At 40.3% G+C, this 21364-nt stretch overlaps 1 protein-coding gene across 1 annotated transcript in view; it reads right to left on the reverse strand.

Annotated features, from left to right (window-relative positions):
• The window catches only part of si:dkey-12j5.1 (probable assembly chaperone of rpl4), a 31440-nt gene that overhangs the window by 5486 nt on the left and 4590 nt on the right, over positions 1–21364 (reverse strand). Inside the window, exons 8-11 of the mRNA XM_034697095.1 lie at positions 21014–21106; positions 20283–20345; positions 14645–14698; positions 6545–6697 (exon numbers count right to left, since the gene is read on the reverse strand). Coding sequence (XP_034552986.1) covers positions 6545–6697; positions 14645–14698; positions 20283–20345; positions 21014–21106 — 363 coding nt within the window. The remainder of the gene's footprint in view (positions 1–6544; positions 6698–14644; positions 14699–20282; positions 20346–21013; positions 21107–21364) is intronic.

Below are 21364 nucleotides of genomic sequence, written 5' to 3' on the forward strand. Positions count from 1 at the left end.
CAATCAACCACAGTATGGTGCAGCACATAGTACCTCATCTGCAAGTGCTTTTCTTCTGTCCAGTAGGAATTAGACAAAAGGAGCCAGATGAAGGCCCAATGTACCTTGCACAAAATAAGTGATTTTGTTCCCCTCATTTCTTGATAAAAACTTTTTCCTCCAACTGGAATGGCAGAATTAAGACGTGCTGATTATAGGGTGAAAGCCTAATCATTCCATCATTGTTCACCTTTCGTTCAACATCTATACTTAACTTCCCCTTTCAATTCACCTCTTCTTTCATTTCATTCCATTTCATTATGCCTTCATTCTCCCAGCACGGTACATTTTCCCCTCCTGCACTTCGTCTTTGGCTTCTCTTCACTCGCACTCCAACACACTCACCGAATGACCTCCCTGTCAAGGAGATAGATACCTTTTCATACTTTTATGTCTTTTACTGAAGCTTGCATGCACGCACACACACAGACACACACGCACAATGGTGCCTAAATCCTGTCCACCTCTTCACTTCCCCAAGTATCCTCAATCCTGCTCTCCCTGTCCTTTATTTCAGAACAAAAAAGGAGTCCCATTGTGCATCTCTTCATTAATGGGAGTGAAATATAAAGTTAAAACGGTTCAATTTTTCACCCTTCTCTGTCTTGTTTGTGTGTGAAACAAATACACACAGACATCTCACTTGCATGGGTCTGACACCGGCTGAGATTAGACTTTATTGTATGTGAGCAGAGCATGTCACTGAAGTCTCAAGAGGGCTGACCGCAAACTGACACACATACACACACCTCAACACCTCAGTCCTCTGGTCACAACCTTGGTGGGGAATGGCATTAAAATTACATGACAAGCATACCCTGGGCTGACTATACCCACAATCTGTGCTCATGGGATACCCTTTCAGCCACATCAAATAGTAAAGCTTTTGACCTCTGCTTGCCGAGCTGCTTTTGAACACCCACACACACTCACGAACACACCTATATAACATTGTCCTCTGTGCATACAGTGCAGATCCTTCCTCAATCGCACCCTATCTGGCTGAGACTGAAATTCCATTTCACGTCCGGTTTACTATTGATTTTACCCAGGCCACTATTCACCAGCTACACCCCCTACACCCACCCCACATCCAATCTGTTCCATTCTCACCTCCCTTTTCATTCTCCCACTCCTGCTCGCCCTCCTTTCTGTCCTCTCGACCCATCCACTCTTCCCTATCATTCCTTTTTAAAGCATCTCAGCTGAATGCAGTGTTTGTGTATGTTTGCGTGCATGAGTGAGAGAGAGAGAGAGATAGAAAGAGAGGAGACATAGTGTGCACATGTATTGATCATTGCAGAGATTAATAATGAAGACATTCCTTAACAAATAATTAGATATGCAAGTTGGCACGCACAGCCGTGATTAAATATGTGCATCCACATAAGGTGTGCCTACGCATAGGCGCATGCTTTTTCTCACACTGCACACATACACACACGAACACACGAACACACTTAGCGAAGTCATGAAGTATGCAGAGAAGTGGACAGGCGCCAAAACAAGCCGTTGGGCTTTGAGGCCTCATTTCCATGTTGGAGCCCATTTTAACTAGCAGACTGACTCATCGTTAATAATTAACACTCACAGTGGTGCTCAGAAACAAAGCTCTGATATAAACAAGGGAGAAGTACAATGTAGAGAGACACACGCACGCACGCACGCACGCACACACGCACGCGCACACACACGCACACGCACACGCACGCACACCCAAGCAACAGTTCAGAGTGGAGGAATTAAGTGTACCATTAGGGGGGTTGCTTTCTCTCCACATTTCCCCTCACCTTTTCAAGGTCTTTGTGCATTCACCTTTCACATTATTCTGCACCTGTTGCTTCACTCACTCGACAAAGAATCAGCTATGCTGTTTACTTGTCACGCTTTAATGCCTCTCTCAATTCTTCTACCGGTCATTCACCTTTCCATTCCTCTAGATTCTTTCACTCTGAGCAAAAATAGCTAAGCACCTAATTCCCCCCAATTCTCAATTCCATTTTTTTCCAATTTGTGTTTTTTTTTCATTAACTCAGCACAAAGCTGGCAGCATAAATCTATATACATCCTGTGCTTTTATTTTCCTCGCCTCTCTTCATTTTCTTCCATTCTCCCTCTTGGCAGCTCTTAGCCCACCTCGCTCCTGTCTCAGTTGTGGACATCCCCAGTGGATGGTAGTTAGACAGGCCTGTCACTACACTGCTGGCCACAGAGACAGACATCAATATATCGCCACTCTGCAAGCCCCTGCTCATCTGTGGAGCAGCACGAAGGGGCAGGAGGGGAGGCACAAGGGCGGATAGTTGGGTGGGGAGGTGAAAAGGAGAGGAAAGTAAAGAGAAGAGGAAAATAATCGTAGATGGGGCCTGCCATCCATCAGTCTGTGCTGTCTGATTTACAATCCTATTGGTTTTTAGACTAACATGAATCACGGCTCCATGGAGGCACTGCTCCCTGGCAGAATGACAGAGTGAATGAGACACATCACTCCAAGTGTTGGAGAGAGGGGATGAGGCGATGGGGGAGAGAAAGGGATACATTTAAAACTCTTTCAGATCATACAATGCCGCATGGTTGGGATCCTCTTGTGTTCACGGTACTGCATGTCCTCCTCCTCTTACAAGAGCTGGTTCTACTGAGTCTCACCTACTGTGACAGTTTGCTGGAGGTAATTATCTGTACCCACAGATTCTGTGCTCAGTGGTGAAGAAGTGTTCTGAGATATGGTTCTGTAATAATACCATCAACACTTGAAAATATAGGCCTGGCATTCAAATGAGAGAAAAGCATGCACATTTAATGTCATTTAAAAACCTAAAGTAAAATAATTCTGTACCCTGTCTGGTTTATACTAGCAGATATTTGTTTTTTTTTATTAAATCTAATTTTATACCATCATTTATTACTTATTATTATTTATGCAGTTTTATTTGAGGTAGATTTGGCTATTTCAGGGGTCAGCATCATCATGGTTTTACTACTGCTGATTATTTTCTCATCAATCCATCAATGTAAAGTTTGTAAAACATATGAAAAAAATGAGAGGGGCCCATCACAACAACCCAAAGTTTAATTTGACATCTTTAATAGTCATATGTAACTGACAACTGTGACAAAGGTGTGACGGAGGATTAGGGCCACATTTTGGATGAAAAAAATCGGGACTATGAGAATAAAATTGTAATAAAACAAGAATCAAGTCATCAGAGAGAAAAATTGTAAATTCACAATAATAAAGTTGTTAATTTACTAGAAAAAAGTTGCAAATTTACAAGGTTCATAAATCCGAATATGGTTGATATATGTAGTGGCATTGTTAGAGCCATATGTGTGTGTCAATATTATGTGTGGACTGTTTACTTGTTTGATGCACTTGTGTGCACACTAGGTGGTGGGTGTGTCAAGCCAGGTGTAGAATGCATATAGGGAAGAAGACCCAATTAGTGGCAGGTGAGCTGCCTACCGGGAAGCATACAGTTTTTGACCATCTTTGTCATCTTTGTCATCTTTGTCATTGTCTCGTGTACAATAGCTTTAAGCCTTTAATTCTACAAGTTCATATTAGATGTAACTGTGGATTGATCGGCTGAGCCTATATTGTATGTCCATGTAAAATAAACCCTTATTGATGTCAATGCACGAAGATTGGACCTCATTCATTCAACCTGCACAAGGAGGACGCGTCAACTGAGTCCTGATAAAGCAGCCCCTCAGGGGCTTATAGGTGTTTTGTTTCATTTGGCGAAAGCAAGCCACTACAGGCATATTTCTGAAGAGCCTTTAAAATGTCACTTGGACAGTAGGAGCTCATCTAGTGCCTACTTTTGAAGCATGTCCACAGCCAGACATTTTAATATAATCATGTAACTCACAGATCTGTAGAGTTCATTCTTTATTTATTTGGTCAGTTGAAATAATTTCACAATTCAGTGTTGTTGTCCAAACTAATCCATGAAAATAACTTAAAACACGCTCAAATCATGGACAAAAAATATTCAGCATGACGCTCCAACAAACCTTCACAAAGCAGACTGACCTCCCCACCTGTGCTTCCTGCCCTATATGAGACCCGGCAATTCATTTTTGTCCTCTGTGGAGGACATGCATTGTAGCCATCTAAGTTAAGCACTATATATGCAGTCTGCAAAAACCCCAGAAGACATGTGAAGAAGACATCCTGGGCCTTCTAATGATGTCTCAGTTGTGGGGGTGTGGCCAACCGAGCACATGAACTTTCATATTTTATGGCACCAAAGGAGGTGAGGGATCTTTTTTTTTTTTGCAGATATCATGTTTCTCTTGCAAATAATCAAATTGATTCTTCAATGTAAGAGTCTTAACCTTAATTTAGTAAGATTTCACAAACATACAGTCATTTTAACCCTTTCAAAACACAACTTTTATTCAGTGTCCTTTGTAGTGGACAGCAGGACTAAATACATCTGTGTTTAACCAATATCTGTACGCCAGGAAGCAGAGGGCTGAGTGAGGCTGAGAGGACTTAACATGCACACACACACACACACACACACACACACACACACACACTCACACACACACACACACACACACACACACACACACACGCACACACACACACTCTCTCTCACACACACACACACACACATGCTCATACATGCACACACGCGCACACACACTGACACATCAAATCAGTAAAAAAATTGATTTAGGTGACTTTCAAGGGTTGAGTATGCATTTTAAAATTATATGTTAATGTTCTGATGTGTTCCCTCTATATAAGAGTTTTAATGTTCATGAAATGACACGTAATCTTAAATGAAATACACAAATCCATGGAATAACAGAATTACATTCTCTGTCTTATCAAGACCGAATGTCTGCTACAAGGGACAGAGATAAAAATTAAATTAACAACATTATTGAATTTTTATTTTTCTGTAATATGTTTCTTTCAACCCCAATACTTATATTATCTAGAAATAAAATAAAAAATCTAAACTTTTTTTCCTCTGGGTCTCAGGAGGTTAAAATTATTGACTCAACCCATAATCAAAATGTTTACCAGATATATGTATAAATAGATCGATCAATTAACATAAACAATCCCTTCTACTTATTTTTAGATTAATATATTTTATGAATTATAATCTTACTTCAACAGACCTGAACTACAAGTTTTAAATTTGTATACCAAAATATAAAAATCCTTAAAGCTGGGGTTGGTAGTCAGATTTAGATACACTTTTTGTCATACTGGTTAAACTCAGGACTGTTGTCCGGATCAGAGTCTAAAAAGCTCTCATCACGGGGGCTCTCACAAGCAAAATAATTAATGACATTTAGTAAGTCTTTAATAAGAGTTTTAATAACCGGTCACTGCCGGCCGTGATCACGCCAACCAACAAAGCAACAATCAATGTTTGAATTAATGAAGAACTTCTCCTCTCGTCTCTCCTCTCTCCTGCTCGCACACGCTACACCTCTCCTGATGCCTTCACTGACTGTCAACACTGTAGGAATTAAGAGCATCTACACTGAACACGTTTAACAAACAGTAGAGCTGTTACAGTATTACATGTGTTATAACTTTTCTCCTGATATCGTGTCACCAGTACAACTGGATAATGTTAGCATGACAGTTGTGAGTACTAACAGCTGCCATGTTTGTTTGTGTTTTTAACTTTCACTATGAGAATGTTTTGGTGAGGACCGGTTTTGAATCAGTCATGATCATATGGTCGAGAATCAGCAGAGCTCGTGCATGTGAGCGGGGGGGGGCGTCGTTTTGGAGGAGCTCCGAGGGGAAGGGGGGAGGGGTTAGACTGAGTCCTGAAGACATGCTACATTCAAATTCATGCTAGTTTTCCGAGACTACCAACCCCAGCTTTAAATCAATTTCAAATGGCTTCTACACTAAATGTAAAATAACATTAGAGGGATATCAAAAGAGCTGCCAGCAGCCTGCACAGAACAAAGGAACCTGGATCATCTTGTGAAGTTACACTCAAAATCTGAGGACAAACAGTGGTTGCAGAAGCATGTATTGGCTTCCTATTAGCCTGCCCTCCCTCATAACATGACTAGACTCAGCTTCTGACAATCGATTCAGAATCCTGATACCTCTGACACTGTGGTGCTGATGTGCTAAAAGATCGAGTATTCAGTTATTTATGAAACCTATACAAAAGGCAGCTGTACCTCTGATAATCACTTTCAAATAACATTGACTAACCACAGACTTACATTATGATTTTTCCTCATAAATGTATGACTTTATTCTCATACATTATGAATTTATTCTTGCACATTTTCTTTAGTATAATGAGGCCATTAAGTTGAGCGCTTTAAAGCTGCGGTATCCGAGTAAATGTACCTATTTATGTACAGCATTAGCCGTGAAATATCAAAGAATCAGCCACTTATATATAAACCTGAACAACCACTTTTCTGTATCTGCATCACCAACAAGCAGTGATGTGTTGCTTTTATGACTTTGGATCGACAACATCTTGACTAGATTTACCTTCTTAGCGTTGGTTAGGTATGATCTGGCTGCATCCGTCAATGCCTTCCACTCCTCCTTCTCCTCCTCCGTCCCTTCTCGTCCCTCTCTTTCTTGTTGCTCCTTCGCTTTTTCCATCTGGAGGTAGCACACCCATCCAGAGAGATACCACACCTGGGAGTCACAGAGATATAAAAAAGAAGGGTGGGTTTGGGAGGCGTGAGGCAGACAGAAAGATAGTGTTCTCTGCATCAAGTCAGCTCTGACAAGGGAGGCAGATTTGGTGAAGCATGTCTGCATGAAATTCAACATCTTTCTCTGACAAACATGATTCGCATGTGACATGGAATCACACGGACACACATGCCATGCATCACTCACAGAATAGCTGTCAAAACGGCTGAATGCTGACATACAGAAATGTTAATGCCAATATGCAACATTCTTAAATCTCCAACAAGACCATCCTAACATCTGTCACTAGCTTTATATTTATTAATCTATTTAACTGTGACATATAATTAATCATTACATAATTAAATAAAACATAGATTTCCTCAGGAAAATATTACCTCAACATTTTAAACACAATCTTACCCCCAGGCTTTGTTGTGAACAAGATTAGCCCTGCTATCAAATTAAAGAAGGAAGTTAATTTCCACATTCTCTTATATAACTTTTAATTTCTTCAGTATTTCGAGCAGGGTTTTTCTTAGATGTTGGGAGGAACAGAGGTACCACGGTCCTGCAGCCTGCTTCAGAAAGCAGGATTAGTGGGCTAACAAGCTTACTCTGCCTCCACTCTGATTTTTTTTTTTCTCTGCCTCCACACTGGTGGCTCATTTCTCAGCCCTGTACATCATCATCATCATCATCACGGTAACTCCAACTTGCACATCATACCTGCTCTAGGGAAGGTTATGTTCAGGGCATTAAATTCAAAAAATGTAAAGCAGCCGCCTCCTCAGGAATCAGCTCTGAGGAAAAAATGTGTCATGATCCCTGTGGCCATGGTTGGGTTCTCTTTGGTATTCGACAATTCCATTTCAATTTTCAAATGTAAAGAAAATGCTGCAAATGTGAAAGACAAGTAAAGCTAAAAGGTGTGTATTAGTGAAATAACACGTAGTTAACATGCTCTGCTATAATGACTAACTTTGGTAAAGTGAAACAGTATGAATACCAGGTTCTTAGATGACCGGCAATTTTAGAAAATGTTCTGTTGCATAATTATACATTTGAGAGGGATCCACGATATTGTTGGCATGATATCTGTACCAGCAGATAAAAGCTTTAATCGGTTTCGGCAGCTATGAACGTTTTTGGGAATATACACGGCCGATAAGGTGACGCATTAATTATGTGCCAGTAATTACAGCTTACGTGCGACAAATAGCAGGCTTCAATATGTCAGGTGAAAGCATTTTAAAGTGCCAGAAAACGGACAGCAGAGCTATTTGCAGGTGATGGGAGGAGGAGCAAAACCGCACTCCTTTAACACCACCAATTTCAGTGTGCTTTTCTAGAACTGTAATCCTGAACAGAACCAAGAGTTTCTGAAAAGCATAAATGTCAGCAGCCTCTACATAAGATGAATAAAATATGTAGAAGCAACCACCTAAGGCTAAAGGATACTTACAAAATTTATTGAATGCATTGCTCTCAATAACCAACCTTTCAGTGTTGTTGAAGTTGCAGGCTTTAGCTGGTTAATCATGTAGCTACTTCTTCTTGTTTTTTGCCTGTTTCTTAAACAAATAGACTGTCACAATAAGACTAACAGGTACATTCTGGTCAAGGAGAGACTGAGTGATTTTTACAATAAAAAAGCATATATTGATAATTAGTTTGAAAATATTGGCATATGGGATATCAGCAACAAGTCTAATATTGTGTATCCCTAGCATTCATAATAATAATAATAATAATAATAATACCTTTATTTGTATAGCACTTTTCAATACAAGTAACAAAGTCCTTCACAAAAATAATAAAAACACAATACAAGCAGAGAAGCAATAAAAGCAAACTGACAGTAAAAGCAGAGATAAAACGTTAAAGATTAAAATAAATTCACAAAATAAAAGCTTTACGATAAAAGTGTGTCTTGAGTAGTGAAATGAAATTAGCAACTGACTCTGCAAGTCTGGTTTCCTCTGGCAGGCTGTTCCACAGACGTGTGGCTTTGACAGCAAAGGCCCTGTTGCCTTTAGTTTTTAGTCTAGACCGTGGAACAGCAAGCAGAGCCCTGCCAGAGGATCTCAGACTGTGCCCTGATTTATGGGGGGGATAAGAGCTCATCGAGGGGCGAGTCCATGTTGTGCTTTAAACGTGATTAAAAGTATCTTAAAATCGATCTTAAAAACAACAGGGAGCCAGTGTAGGGATGCTAAAATTGGGGTGATGTGGGAAAATCTTTTAGTTCTAGTTAAAAGCTGCTTCATTTTGAACTATCTGAAGTCGGTGTTGATTTTTGGTTGAGACAGGAGTATAGTGAGTTGCAGTAGTCAAGGCGGGAGGAAATAAAAGCATAAATGAGTTTTTGGGTGAAATAATGAACTTTACCTTTGAAATGTTTCTGAGCTGATAAAAACAGGACTGGACAACTTTCTTGATCTGTGGCTCGAAACATAAGTCCTTGTCAAAAATGGCTCCAAGATTCCTTGCTGATGTTTTGACGGGGATTGCTAGATTATCTAGGATGGGCATGATGAGGGTTTGTTTTGCTGCTGGGCCAATTAGAATGATTTCTGTTTTATTGTTATTGAGTAGAAGGAAGTTGTCTGCCATCCACGATTTTATTTCTTCAAGACACGTGAAGGATTTCGATATTTGACCGGTCACCAGCTCTGATGGGCTCTCATGTGATTTGCCCATCGTACATGGAACAAGAGAATATCACCTGACAGTATCATCATTATACTAAAAAAAAAAAGAAGTGTTTGGGTAAGTTTGAATTTCCATCTTTATGTACATATACAAATCTACTGGTGCAAGTCTGATGCTTGTCACAGCACGAGCACTCGGCTGCTGGAAATGTTGTTGAAACATTAAACCAGTTTAAGTGATTCATATTTTGTTTGTCTTCATATGTTGTAAAACCCTCAGGCACCGTTCAGTTTATGTGGTTCCGTGTTTGGCGTGTTCTGTAAACCACCTCCATGTCCCTCTTCCTCTGTTGCTCTACCTGAAGTTTCTCCAAACTGTTTCAACACTGACGATTTATCTTGTTTGTTTCATCGAAATTGAGAATCTGAAGATATAAGTAGCACTAAGAAAGTTGATCAGATGTAAGGATCTTGTGATTTTGGGATATACGAATAAAAATGAATTTGACTTTACTTTAAATATGTGGTAGTTTCCGTTTTCTCAATTCATAAATCTTTAAAAAAAAGAACTCAAGTCTGTGTTGTGTTTTCCTCTGAGACCTGTTATTTCTGAAGTTTTCTCTAGCAATACTAAGGCTTAATTGCTGTATTTTCACAAGATAGTGCTATTAGTACTATCTTAGTTTGTATTCACAGCTTTAGATCCATCAATGAAGAAAAGATGAACTTTTATTTTTTTATAAATCCGACATCATTTATGCAACTTGCCCGCAGCTCAATCAGATAAGGTCAACAGAGAGTAACCAGATCAATTACCAGATGATAATGTCAAGAATTATGGATCAGCATTTCGCTCTAGTGGGTCAGATGTCTTTTATTATGATGTTGTGCTGGAAAAAACATAGACTTTGAAGCTCAATGTATTCACGGCTTTGTGGTGATAATTTAGCCCTCTCTATTGGAAATGTGCAACCCTCTCAGCAAGGTGTCAACAAGATGCTGACTTCAGATGTATGGGCATTACTCGGATGAAGAACACATAACATAAATTTAGGTGTTAAGGGTCTCTTAACTGGCTTGCTGACCTTAACTTGGCAACTGGAGTATATGTACAACAAAGAGGAATACTTTGAAATAAACCACTCAGAGCTTCGACAGTGAGTGGAGGAATATTTGTCAGTGTAAATTAGTATGCTGAAACAGACCAGAATCAGCTCGTTTCCATAATCACACTCTTTTTCTCTCCTACATAATCATAACACTGCTCTATGCTTTGCTCTTCCACCTCTCAAAACAATCAACTCTCAGGGAACTTGGAGGTGTGTGTGCGCCTCTCATCTAAGGCCAAAGATCACCCACCCACTGTTCTTTCAAGCACCAAGATACAAATATTAGCTTTATTTATTATTCATTGAGGGCAGAGGCAGTAGGGACCCGCACCTCTGCCAAATCAACCATTTAGCTAACAAACACATCAAGGCATGCCACACTGAATTCTGAATTGCCGCTCAGCATGCTGAGTGGGAGGCTACCCCCTGCAGACATACTTATCAGAACAACGGCAGCTTTGGATAAATGAAGTAATGTTGCAAAACCAGCAGTTTGACATTTTTATCACTGAGACATTTTCTGTGAATGCAGGGCCCAGTAAAAGTGTGTTTTTGTGAATATATATATATTTATATATACACATGTACATATTCAAGAGAGAAAGAGTGAAATCAGGTCACTCAAATTCAAAATCTCAACTACTCCTCAAATGAGAACCGCTGCACGCCTTCAAAACAGCAAGAACAAGGCCAGAACATCCTCTACAGATGGTCCAATGTGAAATATTTGTGTGTGTGATAACAATGGCTTTTTCATCAGTACTTAAAATTAATGTGTGAGAAAGTTAGCTAATTAAGAACTTCAGAGAATCCACCCTCCCCGACCACAACCCCAGACAGAGGCACAAATAATAAAATAACGCTGCGACTGTCAATCAAATCACTGCGACTATTGTTTTTTCAAAGTGACGGCACATCTTAGTTCCCATATGGTGCTGCTGAAGGAAGAACAAAAGCGTCATGAATGAACGGAGCACCTTTGAAACAAGATTTGCAAGGAACTGGCTGAGTTGTTTGTGCAGACTTAACATTTCATAAGTAAGGTTCCAACTTTGAGATACGCAGGAGCAAGGAGACGGAGGCGAGAGCTAACAACTTTATGAACTCCTCTTAAAGGAGAAAATTAGACAAAGAGGTGAAGAGAGAGGGAAAGCGTGATGTCGAATGTGTCAGTCAAACACAGCGAGTCTTGCAACATTACTGCGGTATGATTCGACAAAACACTTTCGGACCATTACCACCTGTGATTGTACACGACTGTGATTGGCTGTAGGCCTTCTCAAAATCAAGAGTCACAGTTGTGTCTCTGGAGTGAGTTTAAAGGTTCAGACCCCCAATGACTGCTCTCAATCTGTCAGCTGGAGGGGGTGTGTGGGAGGCTGAGCCTGAGGGAAGGAGGGGGAGAAAGACGCAATTGTGCTCTTCTATCTGACACTCAGTGGCACACCTTCACTACCTCTGCCACTGACACAGGGGATTTGGAGTGACAGCACGTAGTTTCTACTAAATACTGCCATTTACGCCTCTCTCTAATAGGCATCTAAGTTCTCAGTCATACCCTGCAAGTGAGCACGCAAGCGTTGACAGCGAGTACTGCAGAAGTTTGGATGTGCAGATGCTTCATTGTGCCTACATGTTAACAGTGGCTCAGCTGGAGTAACTCAGGCTGAGGCTTTCGCTTCCCCACCGGTAAGATGATAGATTTGCTTTTGCACTGGACAGAGGCAGCAGTGGCTACCATGGTACAATGATAAGGCTGTCCCACAAGGAGGGAACAACAAAGAGGCTTAATCGTTTAATCCCGTGCAATGACAAGTATCACACACATAAACACTTATCGTCCAAAAGGCACTTTGCTTGGATTTAAAGGGACAGTGTGGGGTTTGTGAAGCAAGGCTGTGTAGAGTTAACAGTCAGCAAGGCCTCCTGTTTGGAGAAGCAAGATGGAGTTCCTACATGAAAGGTAAGCTATGAACAGCTGTGTCTAGGGCCATGAAAAACATACTGTTGTTACTTCAAAATCTCCTAAATGAAAAAAAAAAATACCTTTGGTGTTTAGTGCTTTATTTTTGATACTTTCACTGCTTCACCTTGACATCTGAAAGCAGATGAAGCTGTGGCCTGCTCCTCAAAAGAATGCTGTGCTCACTCTTATCTACAGTGTGTACTACACTTTCTATTGATCTGGGTTGATGCTTTGCACTTACACAGACTCACACACTTTGAGGCTTCGAGACTTGGAGTGTTTTGCGCTGTCCTGCTGTCAAATCATCAAGGACATGGGGGGCTCTGATGTGAACTTTATAACACCAAATTACCATCTTTCCATGGGTTTGCATTTCTGTGGATGTTCCTGTGGGAATACCCAGAATTCTACAAGATAAATGTGAACACAAAAAGAGAGTGTCCTAGCTGCATGTAATAGGGTGGAAAGAGATAAATGGCAGGGTCAGATCCATGTTGTCGCTTTGACAGGATTACCCCATTTGCACATGTTTGCATGCCCCCAGATCAGTGGGTGGCATTTATGCACAAACAGCCGATGTCTCAGCTGCCAATTAAACTAGTAGAAATAAAACGTTGAAGTGTACCCTTGTGACCGCTATTTTTGGATCTCAGGAAGTAAAATCAGCTTAAAAGTAATGACTGCAATTTGAACAATTAAATGTGTCTATTACGGAGAGGAACAGTGGATGCTAAATTCATGTTTTAATGCAACTTTGATCCTCAATGTGATGTTTTGTGGAGCAATGTGGAGAGACAGAGAACCTGAAATTTGTGCCAGATTTAAGGAGCAGAGTTAATATGCGAGCGGGGATTGCAATTAGACTATAAAAATATTGCATCAGAAAACCTTTCACTGCTGCAGCATTTTTTCTAGCTGTACACTTGCTACCTGCATTAATCTTAATCGTGTTTGCTGTTTTCTGTACTATTCATTTCAATGTAGAAATTAAAATATATATGAGTGAGCACAGTACAGTCTACATTAAAGGATCATTCATATTAATTATGACAAACTAGTTTTATGTATTACCTCGGTAATGCTATTTAAGTATTACTACAATCTAATTTAGCAGTCACAAACTAATTAATTATGCTCTGTCATTTAAAAGTGAATGCAAACTATACAATTAATGTTCAATAACGAAATTTGGAAAAACAGAAGAAGTAGAGAGGAATATTTAAACTACACTCATGCATTTAGTAAATAGAAATGTGAACACAAGTGCTGTGTTTAGAAGATGCTTTTCCAAAGATAACACTAGTTCAATAATATATGTCCATTAAAATCAGCAGGACACAGATTTTTTGTTTCTACTTCTTGTGATCGGCCAGCTGTGTGTTTTATTATGTCCACATTCTTCACACAGCTGATGTCTGACCCAGCCCACATCGCTTATACCTCTTTCCATGCTGCAGCAAGGGCTGGTTGAGCAAAGCAGGCCAAGGCCATGTTGAGCAAATACCACAAATTACTAGATCTGTCAGTAGCACATGTACTAAATCACGTTTGTGGTTTTTCATAGCTTATTTGAGTTATTTTTATTTTAGTTAAACATTCACAAAGCATTAACATTAATGGCTTTTTGGTTTTTGATAATTTTCTAAAAATGTACCAATGATGCAAGACACACAAATATATGTGCACATACAGGAGACAGGCTTGTGTTTGTTATTTAATGCTGCATCTTGTTTCGAGGAATTATGCGATGCCAAAACAGTGTCGTATTCCTGATTTTTACACCATCTCATACCTTTTGTACTCACACTCTCATTCACTGCACATCTGACAACACTGAAGTCCATGAGGGTTAGTGTTTAGGTGCTTAGGCTTTAGGGCGGGAATGGGACTGGGCAAATAGGTACTTCACACAACCTGTCTCAATAAAAACAACTTCCCCTTGAAGAGTTCTGATTGAATGGTTGTGATTGTTTGAAGTACAAAATAATTATGGGTATGGATGGAGATGTTTCAGAGGGTTTGGAAGCAGGTAGAAAAAACAGTCTACAAAAAGTACAAAACTGCTTGAAGCAAAACACCCAAAACTGAAGAAAAAGGGATTATAAACTGCTGATTCAGTGATGCACAACACCTATGAGCATTATGGCACCTTTTTATAAATATAACACCATAAAAAAACAACATCTTTACACAACAAAACTATCACTTCATTACTTACCTGAACAACTTCATCATCCTCCTCAAGAAGACCCTCCAACACATCCACCGCCATCTGATGTGGACACAGAGAGGGGAGAGAGGAGAGTGATGTAATTAAACCTCTCTATAAAGAACATATCAAAAAAAGTCATACAAGAGGAAAAAATTAACCAGTCCACACTTGTACTCTCTGCCTAAATCTATAAACAAACACACGCGTGATGACAAACACTTTGTTGTTGCACAGTGTAGTGCATCTCCCGGGCAGCTCGATCAATCTGAGTGATCACAGGGTCTGATAAGCGTTCATGGGGCCAGCGTTCCGTATACAGCATCATCGATACCAACAAGACTACAGACATGGCCGTCGATAGACACACTCACCAGTGCTTATCACACAGTCAATAGTCACTTTAGCGGCTCTGCTCGATAGCCTTTTAATCTATTTACTGACATTAACTCTCAATATAATCTCAAAATCCTAGCCAGATTATGCTTACTTTTCTGTGTACTCATGGTTTAAGTAAATGTATGTTTTCTTGCTGTATTTAACAGGAAGTCCTAAACAAAATGTAACCAGAACAAGAACCCCAATGGATTGAGGTCCAGCACTTCCTAAGACAAGACTTTAATCCAATTACTGTTTTAGATGAATTGTACAACAGAAATAAAAAAAAAAGGAGCATGAAATCCCAAATAACAGCCAGCCTCAGCATGACAACCCCAACACCCCCTCTTCCTTTGTGACCTCAGAGGAGTTAAATGCTAGCCGACCTTTGCTGCAGAGTGTCCCTGTCTGGGTCACTTTCTGCGGGAAGTTTCCTTTACAGAAAACACAGCTTGACTAAAGCAGCCTGTGTGTTTGTTTTGCTTGCCTCCTCTCCTTACACATTCTGTGGTTGTGTGAGTATATGTGTGTGTATGAGAGTCTGTGTGTTTGTGTGAACCCCCAGGTGATGATGTATTGATTTTTGTCAGCTTCAGGTTGGAGGCGACTGTTAGCCAATCACCCGTGGTGGAGGGCATAAAAAAAAAGGCGCACATTCTTGTACACGAGCACACACACTCACTGCAAAGTCGCACACTAACAACCAAGCTACACACAACAGTGAGCACAACAAGCAGCTCTTGTTTCTTGTTAAGGCAGTCTTATTGGCTGCAGAGCTTCCCTAATTTTTTCCTCACCTCACTCTTCTGAGTTCTCTTCTCTTTTCATTAAGCCGACGTGCTTCCGGTGGAGATAAACAGGTCAGTTGGTGGGGTAGATTGAGGGAGCGTGGGGTTAATTGAGAGTATCTCGTTAAGAGTGTGTGCAGATGTGGATGCCGGAGAGTCACTTGATTGATTGCTACACCAATTATCAGCTGAAATCCCCATTGTCCTTAATTAATTAATGACTGATTAAAAATACACAAACAAAAACACCTAATCCCAGCTGATGATGAATGGATTCATGCCCAGTGCCAGAATTATCTACTTGACTTTCATTGAATCACAATGTGACAGACCCACACATGTGTGCACACGCACACACACACACACACACACACACACACACACACACACACACACACACACACACACACACACACACACACACACACACACACACACACACACACACACACACACACACACACACACACACACACGCACACACACGCGCGCGCGCAAGCTTGCACATTGCAATTCAAGCCAAGCACCAGATACAAGAGATAGCAGTGAAGATCTGTCTGGGTATTAAACTACTGATAAAACCGGCAGTTTTGGAGCAACAAAAATAGAACAAGAGATATCTTGGAGCCAGGATGAGTGCGCAATGAACCATTATGTCGTCTCCAACTGTACTCCTTCCTAACTATACTGGTCAACCCAGGGGTGGATGATTAAAGATTCAGAGATTTTTAAGCTGCTTCACACCCCAAACAACAACAAGATTAATATTTCCGTGAAGATAAGGGGAGGAGAGGGGGTACTTCAAGAAAAAGAGAGGGGAAAATTGGAGGAAGGGTACAAGAAATTATGCTGATAAAAAATGCAAAAATGATGCGTGAACACTGAAGGACCCAAAAGGAGACACACACACACACAAGCACACACACACACACACACACACACACACACACACACTCAAGCAAAAGACACTATGTACGTGCTGTCCTCTTTATTTCAAGACAAGCTCAGAAAAAATAAAACTCCTTGGAGGAACTCATTTATAATGGTCATTGTGTGCATGAGTGTGTGTGTGTGTGTGTGTGTGTGTGTGTGTGTGTGTGTGTGTGTGTGTGTGTGTGTGTGTGTGTGTGTGTGTGTGTGTGTGTGTGTGTGTGTGTGTGTGTGTGTGTAATCTTCAGGCAATTTTGTTTAACAGAATCATTTTACCGGAGCGTACAGCAGAGACAAGAGAAAGACAAATCACTTTACAAGCGAGGGCAAGCCGTATCTCTAACACACAGAAACACCAACAAAGTCTTTCCCCCCTCACACACATACACATGCACCAACACACACACACACACACACACACACACAAAAGGGACATGTTCACTTAAGTGAATAAATCCTGAGGATGTAAGTGCTAACTGTACCTGCAAGCAACACTGGAAAGTACTAGCTGTGTTCCACGGGTAGCTAAATTTAAAGACAGTAATGTTCAATAAATAACACGAAAGCAAACAAGAGTGACATCGACAAGTAACTAACCATCAGCTGTGGTGACAAACACGCTAAACAGACACCTTGCTGGCTGTCAGAGGAGGGTGACTGTCTCTGCGTCTGCGACGTGACAAGTGTATTAGTGGGGGGTGATAGGTGGTGGGGAGGGTGATATGTGGATCTGTGTGTTTGTGTGACAGGAAATTAAGAGGTTGCATTATTAAAACATACATGATGCTTCCTGACATTAAATGTTAATTTAACCCATATATATTACATTTTGTATTCAATTAAATGAAGCAAAAAAAGAACAGATATTAAAATTGATGGAAGCAGAGCATTGTTTTTTTCTCTTGCTGTTTGTTTCTTGCCTGATAAATAAGTGAACATCTTTAAAATGTTCAAAACTGTTGCTGATGTTTATCTTAAAATTATTCCATTAATCATTTTAACACAGGTTCAGTCCTTAAAGTGTTAGGAAAAAAATAGAATAATGTGTATTGCAATTTAGCTGAAGTAATGCCATCATAAAGTTTAGTTTCTTCCCAACAACTGCCCAAATCTAAAACATACTTTATGTAGAACTACATAAAACAAAACCATACTGCCTTTATAAAATCCTCTTCTACACAAATTTCCATAAAAGCTACTGAGAAGTCAAACTGATTTGGAACACATCCAAATGAGCTCCTCTAAAAGCAATTAAAAGGGAAAAGACCTTGAAAAGCAGTTTTTGGTGCCTTTTGTCACTGCCCAAATTAATTAATTAATTAATTAATTAAGTGGTATCGATCCATATGATGCCCAACATGAGTGCTTAACAAGAAGAGTACTTGAAGAATTAATTCCCCCACAGTTAGTTCCCGATGCCAGTCAACTGACAAATAAGTCACAACTAAACTCTATGACCATCTGTTGATATAATGGTTTCCATTATGTTGAACCTGCAAGTCTTGAATCATGAGATAAACACTTTAACATGCTTACTTTTGTGTTGAGCTTTTATTCACACTCAATTGTAAAAATTGAAAAGAAGAATTAACTTTAAAAAGATTTTATCCAAAACTGTTCCAAAAGTAAATAGCACACTTCCCTATCATAACAACCACAACAATAACTAATACAAAGGCTGCACACTGCTGCCAGTAAGTGACCACCTCTATTAATGTCATGGGGAATTAATTAGTTTAATGAAGCAAACAAAAAATACTCAAAGAAATAAAGCACAGAGGTGCTATTTGAGACAGTAAAGGTCAGAAGTTGAATGTGTGAAGTTTTTGTTTTGACTGGCACCTTGTAAAGTGCCGAGACAAACGATAAGATGCTTCCTCCCTATCACTGACAGCCTTTAGGGAAAAAAATTGCAATTTTTTTTGTAATTCAATTTGTCATCGCCGTGCACTACAGTGATTTTTTTTCCCTCAATAATTAATGAGATAATATCATACACCCAGATAATTTTGCCAATGTAATCACAGTATGATATTTCTATTTTGGCATACGCCTGATTCATTTCAATTCAAGCTCAAAACACAGGACGAATTTAATGTCCAATGCCAAACTGTATCCATCAGCCAAAGAGCTTAATCTCCTGCAGCGACAAACAAGGGCTTCCTGGCAAAGAGCTACTGTTATTATTTATAAACCAGAAATAGTTGTATACTCTATGCAGTTGAAGAAAGCATGAAAAAAACTGCCTTGTGTTTATTTGGCAAATATATTAATCATATTTTCAAAGCCTTGGCTCAGTTTGGAGCAAACACAAGATTCAATTGGGAAAAAAATAAAATAAAGACAAATAGTCAAAGTCTGGCACCCTGCTTAGAACGGTCGCCTTCAAACTGAGAACTCTTCAGACTGCAAACACAGAACTTTACACAGAGTTTAGAGTTGTTCATAGATATTGTCCAAAGAGAGAGGGAGATAGTAAGCTTGAGAATAAGTGTGTTTGTGTGTATGTGTGTATGAGAGAGGAGTAGAGGAAGGAAAGAGAAGAGAGAGGATGTTCCTCTTAAATCCGGTTAAGTCCCAGTCTGGGAGAGACAGACAGAAAACAGCTTGTTTCTCCTCTGCTTTCCTCCCTGAAGCTCCATTTCCGTCAGATACTTTCACACAGCTGTTGACTAAAAGCAAATATGAAAACGTGAGCGTGGATGTGTTCATGCGTACCTGCACACACAGCAAAATATTCAGGTTATAAAAAGGATGCTGAATGTTTGCAGTTTGTGTTTCCGGCTTGATGACACCGACGGGAGGATGAAGACAAACGACATGTCAGAAACTGTGGACCGCAACGTTGTCATTTTACTGATACACCTGACAGCCCATCTCCCCCACTCAAAAACACACACACAGACACACACACCCCGGACACCACTGCAGCTGAGCAGTTTGTGAGCAAGAGGGTAAAAAAAGGACACAGCTCTCATTTCCTGTCAGTGATAACCATAAACCACTCAACAAGAGTGACGACAAATTAATCACTGGATCACAACAGCAAAATTGCAGAAGCGCTGTTGGTGTGGCACTCATCACAGAAAATGACTTCAGGCGTTAATGACTGTTAGGGGGGGTTTTAGCACAGAACTGAAGGCGGCATGCCACTGAAATCAAGGCCATTAATACTTGAAATTGATGAGTGATTTAGAAGTGTGCTGTATCACGGATATGGCAGCAATTCATCACACTAGAGCATCCTTCCTTTTTTTTATTTTTTTTTTATTTATTCCTTCTTCACATCCCTCCTCCACCTCCTCTGTGTGCGCCCTTACCCCTGTCCCTCTCTGTAAATACCACTCTTCAATTATTGACACTGAACTCTGGAGGGGATAAAGACCAGCCATGGCCTTCTCACCTTCAGAGCACAAAACGCAGAAGAAAGAAAAGTACACAACCGCACACACACACACACATGAAAAACCCCAGGCTTCTCTCCCAGAAATCCAACAAACACAGCCCAACAACAAAATGAGTGTACATGAGCACAACGCATCAGATTTTACCTCGTATTCCTCGGACTCCACGAGCAGTTTAGCTGTGGTGATGCGAGACTCGTATGGGGGGATCTGAAAAAACAGGACAATAAAAGTGAGTGTTAATACAAGACGCCTACAAATATAGTCCTTCCTTTGTCTGATAATAACACGATCCAATTTCTAGCTATGAAACATTCTGCGGCTATGTGGCTGTTAATCACAGCAGAAATGTCAGCAGCCTGAGTTCAGATCAACCTGCTCTTGAAGATAAGAGTCATAACAGCGGCCCACAGGGGTTTTTGTCTCATATCATCCCCTCACCCCTCTGTTATCACATTTGCCTCATTTTATCATGTAAACTTAGCCGCCACTATTCTGTCCTGCCGTTTAAAACCCCGCCTAACTTCGACACTACAGCCATTCTTTTATCTTTCGTACATCCCCTGTAGTAGTTTTCTCACTTACCCTTCCTACACTTTCCGAGTTTTTTCCTCCTGCTTTTATATCTTCTCTCTCTCTCCGTCTCTTCACACACGCGCACAAAAGCACTCTGCTTTGTGAAGTATTTGATCCATCTTTTACTTTTTTTTGTATTATCCCTCGTTTCATTATCTCTAACTTTTTATCTCAGCTGTGTGCTCACAGCAATGCGCAGTGTGACAATCCTGTTAGTTGAAAGGGTTTTATAAATAAACCAGGATCTTATGAGGGCTGGTTGCTGTCAGAGAAAACACAAACTACAAACAGCCCTGACTCACCTGCAAGTCTTCCTCTGAGCTGGAAGAAGCTGCGCTCTGTTTCTGGGCAGGCAGCCACAGTCCGACACTCTTCAACAGGTACTCTTTGCCTTCCTGAAGACAGCAGAATGCAAGTACATGAAGAATTATTGGCTTTGCTACACTCATCACAATATGAATGCAAATCAACAGGGGAAAATTTGAACAGTTTATATCACAAGTTTAGCTTTTACAAACTTCATTCTAAACTGAAACAATGATCTTAACATTGAACTGAGGTTATTTTTGTTTTATTCTCTCAACATCTTTTACCAGATTATTCAAAACTAGACTATTTCTTCATGTGGGGCGCTATCAGATGTGACTGGAGCC

The sequence above is a fragment of the Notolabrus celidotus genome, chromosome 12 (genome assembly GCF_009762535.1).
Source record: "Notolabrus celidotus isolate fNotCel1 chromosome 12, fNotCel1.pri, whole genome shotgun sequence".
NCBI lineage: Eukaryota > Metazoa > Chordata > Actinopteri > Labriformes > Labridae > Notolabrus > Notolabrus celidotus.